This window comes from Cryptomeria japonica, chromosome 10 (assembly GCF_030272615.1).
Source record: "Cryptomeria japonica chromosome 10, Sugi_1.0, whole genome shotgun sequence".
In the NCBI taxonomy this organism is placed as follows: Eukaryota; Viridiplantae; Streptophyta; class Pinopsida; order Cupressales; family Cupressaceae; genus Cryptomeria; species Cryptomeria japonica.
The window spans coordinates 760,651,861-760,658,986 of record NC_081414.1 but is presented as its reverse complement, the minus strand read 5'-3'; the positions used below and the strand labels follow the sequence as shown (position 1 = coordinate 760,658,986).

The 7,126-nt window shown below is 34.0% G+C and overlaps 1 protein-coding gene across 1 annotated transcript; it reads left to right on the top strand.

The window, feature by feature from the left end:
• The first annotated feature begins 817 nt into the window (after nucleotides 1-817).
• On the top strand, nucleotides 818-1,453 carry LOC131030686 (18.1 kDa class I heat shock protein-like). The gene is made up of 2 exons (XM_057961583.2): nucleotides 818-1,028; nucleotides 1,179-1,453. The coding sequence occupies exons 1-2, from the start codon at nucleotides 818-820 to the stop codon at nucleotides 1,451-1,453; spliced, it is 486 nt and encodes a 161-aa protein (XP_057817566.2).
• The last annotated feature ends 5,673 nt before the right edge of the window (nucleotides 1,454-7,126 follow it).

Here is a 7,126-nt window from a genome sequence, read left to right as displayed (position 1 = left end):
TTAGCTATTTACTATTTTATGTTTAGAATTACATAATTACTTCAATAAAAAAATGTTAATACTTTTGTTATAAGAGTTCAAATAATTCTTTTACTAAATAAAATAATAATGAAATAATTCTACAACTTAACTATTGTACCTATTTTTTAAAAAAACCTATAAAAAGACAATTAGATGTATTATTTTAGAAGAGATACCATTTTGAAAATTATATTTATTACATTAAAAATAATAAATCTCCAAACATTTCACCTAAATTTTTGTTAACATAAATATACTAAAACTTTAAAAAATTGAATGATTTTACAGCTATTATTTAACTAATGTTCAATACTATTTTATAAAATTCTAAATTTTAAAGTTTAGAAAAGTTTAAATATTAAATTTTATTGAAATTTTCTATTGAACATATTATTGTACTCCTAAAAGAATACATCGCAAATTCATAAAGAAACCTTTTTCTATATTATAAAAATAAGAGTTTAAGAAATAACTACAAATTCCAGCGTTGATGAATGTATGAATCTATTTGTCAATTATATTCCCACCTCATCTTTCTCAAATGTAACGTATGATTCTTTCGACTTCCAGCGAATTTACAGTATTTCAGACGTTTCGCCTCCCATATCTCTCTACTATATATACACACCATATCAGGCAAAACCAAATAGTTCGCTTTTAGCAGTTTGTTTTGGTGGGTTAAATTGCAGTTTCTCTAAGTTATTTAGTTTCCATTTTTAAGTTAAGATTGCTAAGATTGGTTATGTTTTTATTGGGTGTTTGCAGTGAGTGAGAAGAGGAGGTTGATAGTATTTCTATGGCACAGCGTAATAATGGTCAGGGTAGGAGAGGTGGGGTTGTGACGGATCCATTCAACCTTGATGTATGGGATCCACTGGAAATCACACCCAACATGTGGGACCTCACACTCCCAACTGCTCATCTGTGGGACCTCATATTCCCCATTCATATTTCTGTGGATTGGCTCGAAACTGATCAAGCTCACATCTTCAAAGCTAATATACCTGGTATTGTTAATGGATTCATGTGGGTTTTTTTAAATTGTGATTTTCTCAGTATCATTTATTTATTTATTTTTTTGGTAAATTGTGATTTTCTCAGTATCATTTATCAAAGATTAAATGGATTTTAATGTTTTTTATATTTTGTTTTTGAAGGTTTGAAAAAAGAGGATGTTAAAGTTGAAGTGGAAAAAGAGCAACGTATTATGCGCATAAGTGGAGAGTTTAAAAAGAATGAGGTGGACATAAATGACAAGTGGCATCATTTGGAGAGGCCACGTGGCACTTTCTCTCGTCACTTCCGCCTGCCAGAGAATGCCATGTTGGATCAAGTGATGGCCAACATGATGAAAGGAGTGATGACTCTGACAATTCCAAAGGCTGCTGAGAGTAAGCCTAATGTCATGTCAATTGACATATCTGAAAATTAACTTTTCTTAGGTGATGATTTTGTGTGAGGAATAAAGCATAGAGAAAATATTCTCTATGCAATTAAAGCAAAGTTTCTGCTATTTCAATAAATGAATTGAAAACTACTTATTTTGAACAAGGTCTTCTTTAATGCTTTCTTAGTTTGACATCCATTTTTTCATGAAGCGGCATCTTATTTAAATTTTATGATTATGTTTACATATTATTTAATTGTATATTATATTAGAATAAAATATTCAAAAAAGAATTAATTTGTGCAAAAATATTTTTTAAGATAAAATTAAATTATTCTAATGCACATTTTAAATATTTTTTAAGATAAAAATAAATTATTCTAACACTATAGTTTTGGGGGTCTATTTCAACCAAACAGATCCATAAAACAAATTTGAAATATAGCTAATTTTTAATTTCTTTTTTCAAGATTTATGAAATAATTTTATAGCTGAAATTTAAGATCAGATATCATAATTAACGACTAAATATATGGAATGATGTTTGGCCAAAAAAATCTAGAATAATTACAGATTTATTTTGGGTAAATGTGCAATGGCTTCGTTACAATGCTGTCACACAAAACTAGGTGAGTCTAGATCATGTTCTTTCACATAAAAAAAAATGATTAGTACATAATTGATAATACAATAATATAATACTATAATAGACGCGTGGATGGTCCTTTCACTCAGTGTTTGCTACACATATTATTCAGTTTGGCCCTTAAGAATTTTTGAATGCCTGCCAAATATCTCCCCTTTCGTGTGAGTCTTCTAAAATTTTGATTGCATTTTATAGCAAGAACAAATTTGTGCCTGGGATATATATTTTGATTGGAAATAGCTTAATGATGTGATATGACATTCAAGTACACTGCGGCCATAATTAATTTGATTAATTTTACAGATGCGTATGGTACAGTGATTTTGAGAATTGGGATGATGAAAACACCTTCTCATATCCTAGAAGGAATTTCCTCAAAACCCACCTCTCTCTCTTATTAGCATTGCTAGTTAAATTTGTCAAATAATTTGCAAGCTTATTAACTTCTTGTAACAATGGGATACCAAGAAAGATTCAAACAATTCTAATTTTTGTAAAATGGGATCAAGTATATACTACAAATTCCAGCAATTCGATTTCTTTTTCATAACACATTGAATAATCACCATAGAATCACCTTCAATTATTAAGTCCTTAATTCCCAAAGAGATTGTCATATCCAATCCAAAAGACAAAGTATGAAATTCCGCATAATTGTTAGTTTTAAAACAAATAGCATGACACTTAGCTTGAATAAAATTTGCATTGTGATCATAAATTACCATGCCTACCCCAGCCGGCCTAGGGTTACCACGAGAGGCCCCATCAAAATTCAGTTTAAAGTGTCCCTGCGGAGGAGGTTTCCATCTAGCAGAGCATCTCTTACCTATTGCATCATTCTTTTTTAAAATTGAACCATGAGAGGGTAAAACTGAGAGTAGCTTCCAAACTCTAGTAACTCTACTATCCCAGTGCGAAAAAGAAGTAAGATTTTCCAAACTCTTATAAATAAATGACAAAGCAACCTCAGAGATTGAAGACTCAATTTTTAATAGAACCTCAGACACAGGAGACCTTGTTTTTTTAAATATCCTATTGTTTCGCTCTAGCCAAACATTCCAAATCACAATAGATGGAGATATGATCCAAAGGCATGCATAAAAAGATGAGGCAAACATAAAGGGCCAAGATCTACAATGGGAAATGAGATCCTTACCAATAACAAAGGATATATTTAACTTCTCAAACAACCACTGCCAAAATTCATAAGCAATATTAGAACGTTTTTGTTTTGTTTGGGTGGAGTGATTTAACCTGTAGTCTTTTAGTCATCTCCATATGACCTCAATGAATAGTTATTGCACTAATGGCTCTCATTTAAATGATGGATGCTGAAAGGGATGTAAAACATATATACCAGAAAGAATCAAGTACACTAGGAGATGGCAGGAAGTTTTTTAAATGGCATGCAAAAGAAAACACAAATAGAGAGACAACTATATCCTATAAGCTTTGAATTTCTTGACTGGCATAATGAGAATAAAAGCACAACCAATAGTCATGATTAACCCTCAATGCCATATGATTTTCATCAATTATATGTGACATGAACAATTGTCAAACTTCTACATGTGTCAACAGAACTAAAAATTTGCAGATTTGCCTTGGGAAAAATATAAGCATACAAACCTTTATGAGGGAATGTAACATTGTAAGAAAACAAAAAGGTGCTCTAAGGATAGATTATAAAATCAGCAAAGGCAAATATAGTTCAAGGCTTCAAGCATTAGTTTTTAAGTAGACCTCGCAAGCTTCAACAATAACAGGAGTAAAGTAAAGCATAGTGTCCTAGTTCTACCATGCTGCGAGCTCAAGTTGAGCAGGTTGTGAAGTAGAACACAATTCCTATAATGAAGATTCATAATATTTCTGGATAAGCTATTCCTAGGATTGATATGGGTTAATGACACACAAATCATAAATATGCAAGTTATAATATTAATGCATGTCAAATTCAAGTTATAAATATGCAAGTTATCATAAATGGATAGATATCTTTCGCCACCTTTGCAAGCAAATTCATTGCAACGCATTTCTCATTAATGCATGTCAAAGAAAGTTCCTTCTAGACTTTATTCAGCTTTCTCTACAAGATTTTCAACTAATTTATCTTTGCAATCGTATACATAGAAGATCAAGCTGCTGCAGATTCTGGAAGCTATGTCTGGTGAGGAGCTGTTTGGATTTATTCTGAGTGTCTACCCTTGACTAATCTCATGTTTTGGTGCGGACACTCCCATCTCTCTCTTGGCCTCCACTCGTCAAGTCTCCTTCAGGAAAATCATGGACCTAAGGCTAAAGAGGCTCCTCCTATTCCTTGAGCCAACGGTCATCCTAGTTGTTAAGCTCATCCTTGGTAGTGGGCATATTAGTAGGGAAGAATAACCTTGAGAGAACATTAGCATCTCATCTCGGTTTCTCACCTCCCTCATGGATCTAAAGCTTGACAAACAAGTAGTTTGGACCCTCACCAATAGACTATTTCCTAATGACATCTTGCTTGAACTACAAGAGGTTGTTAACAAGGAACGACATGATTCTGGGGCTCCTTAGCCGAGTGAGAGAATTCTCTTCAACATCCCAGGCGAGCCAATCAAATTCTACCCATTTCTGCTTGACCTTACTGGCAAGGACCTTCAAAAGCACAAAACCTTTGCAGACATGGGCCTTAGATTCCTAAAATGACATTTTCTGGAGGATAATCTAGAAGATTTGGGCAGGGAAGAAGAATTTTTAGAATTCACCAGACTCAATGGTGTCTTGCCTCCTAAAATAGAAGCAAGGGACCCTCAAGCAGTGCAGAGCAGGCGAGGTGGTAGCAGAGGTTTTGGTCATGCTTCTGCCCATGGAAGGGGTCGTCCTCCGCATAGAGGTTCTGGAAGAGGCCGAGGTCCAATGCTTCCATCAATGCAAGAAGAGGAAACGTAACCAGATAGGTGTTTAGTTGGGTTTTTTTCCTTTTGAGGCCGTCTCAGAGCCCTTAGTCGGTTTTTTTTTTAAATTCTCTGCTAGAATAAAAACTTTTCATAAAAAATCAGCTATGCTTTCATTTATGTAGCTTCAAACTTTAAAAATTTTTGAATGCTTTATGAGGTTTGATAAGGATAAGTGTATGTAAGTAAAACTCTATATCCACTCCAAGCCCATAAATTGTTTGGGGGCTTTGGAGTTGGTTTTCCTTTCTGTGCATATTCAGGGACATAGTTTCATATTTTGAGTCTTAAGGCCCTCTGGGCTTTTTTGGAAATTTGGGATTAAATGCTGTAAACTTTCATTTGAATCAATATATTAATCTAGATATGCCTTTTATCGATCCAAGAAAATATTTGCATAAATTGCAAAATAAATTTATAAGCACACAAAGAACTTGACATAATACCGAAACAAGCCATTTTAAAATTTGTTGATATATTTAAGCTCTGTATTTCTTCTTCTCTGTTAAGACATAGACAAAGTTAAAATAGTCAATCTAATGACCATTGGTTAAGGATATTACTATCTTCTAGGCATTCTTAGTGTTGGAGGTGGCATCCCTATGGCTGTCAGCGATGTTGTGGGTGGGCCTATCAAAGCTGACTTTTGGATTTTCCCCCCAGTTTCAATCTCAAAATGGGCATCTTCCTTGGTTTTCTTCTCCCTTGGTGGATGGTTGTTCACAAACCCTTCCTTGGCTCTCAACGGGATGTGAGTTTGTGTGCCTCTGGTGCTAGTAGTGATTGTGCCTTCACCATTTTGGGTGTGTTGGTGTAAATAATTATTCATCTTGGATATTATTACACCTTACTTAAGTTTACTTAGGAAATGCATTTTATAGTAGTTTGGGTATGAGACACTTGGGTGTTTGTGCCACATTGGGATAGTGTGTGTAGGAGAATTTCCACCTTTTATGGTGTGATCTTGTTGTTGCACTCCACATTCAGTGGGTGATCCACCTCATGTGGAATATTATATTGTTTCTCCTACCTACCCTTGTTTATTATTAAGCCACATGTCATGTTTGTGTGCTCACATATCCATATAGCCTTGTCTATATAAGCAGCCTCATATTCATTGTATGTATCGATTGATGATCTAGTTGATCAGTATTTTCTCTTGATAGAATACAGTTTATTCCTATCATCTATTATGTTCTCTCTTATTTGTGCTTTCCATTGCCTCTTGATCTTGGTAAAATGTCACATGGTATCAGAGCTGGTCCATGTTTCACATGGTATCAGAGCCATTAGAGTGTCATTGGTTTGCTAATTGAGAGAAATTTGATGCTATTTAGGGTTGTGTATTTTGGAGTTTTCTATTGCAGGTTATTATTCAAGCTTGATGAGTCAAATCTGAGGTTACCATTGGATTGAGGAGATCCAAGAAAGTCAATTTTTCTTTTTGTTTCATCCAAATCGGACTTCGGAGGCCAAATCTAGAGGCATTTGAAGTTTGACGCTGCGGTGGAAATTTTCCAGAAATTATAATTTTGCAGGCAATTTTCAAATAGCGATATCTCACTCATCCGGACTCATTTTTTCGATAATTTTTTTTTTTTGTTTTAGGGTATAATTTCGTGATCTATACAGTGGTGTAGGAGTTTTTGGGTTTTTGGATATAGGTTTTTCAAAAATCGAGAAATCTCGATTTTTATAACTTTGGAGGCTTCTTTTGGGCTCATATGGACTCTTTTTCAGGTGCCGTTTTTTTTGAAAGTGCATATTTTTTCATCTACTTTCATAATCTGCCATCTATTTTTAGTGATTTTAAGTAGAAATTGAACTTTCAGTATTTGGCCATTTTTGGCATATTTGGTACTTGTATTTTGCTTGGATCTCAGTTTAGATCTCTAGCAGTATTTCTTGAAGTCTCTTAGATCTAATTTTGAGAAGTTGTAAATTGAAATCAAAAGTCCACTTTGCCTTGTTTTGCAAGTGGCCCATTGTATACACACTAAGTATAAAGTGCCAAAATCACCATTTTGGGGGGATTTCTCGAATGAGTATTCTGGGGGGGGTGTCTTGTGTGATTGTGCTTCTCTCTATCTTGTGTTTTTTCATTTTGGTGCTATGGGTTCTCCTAAATTTCCACTTTTA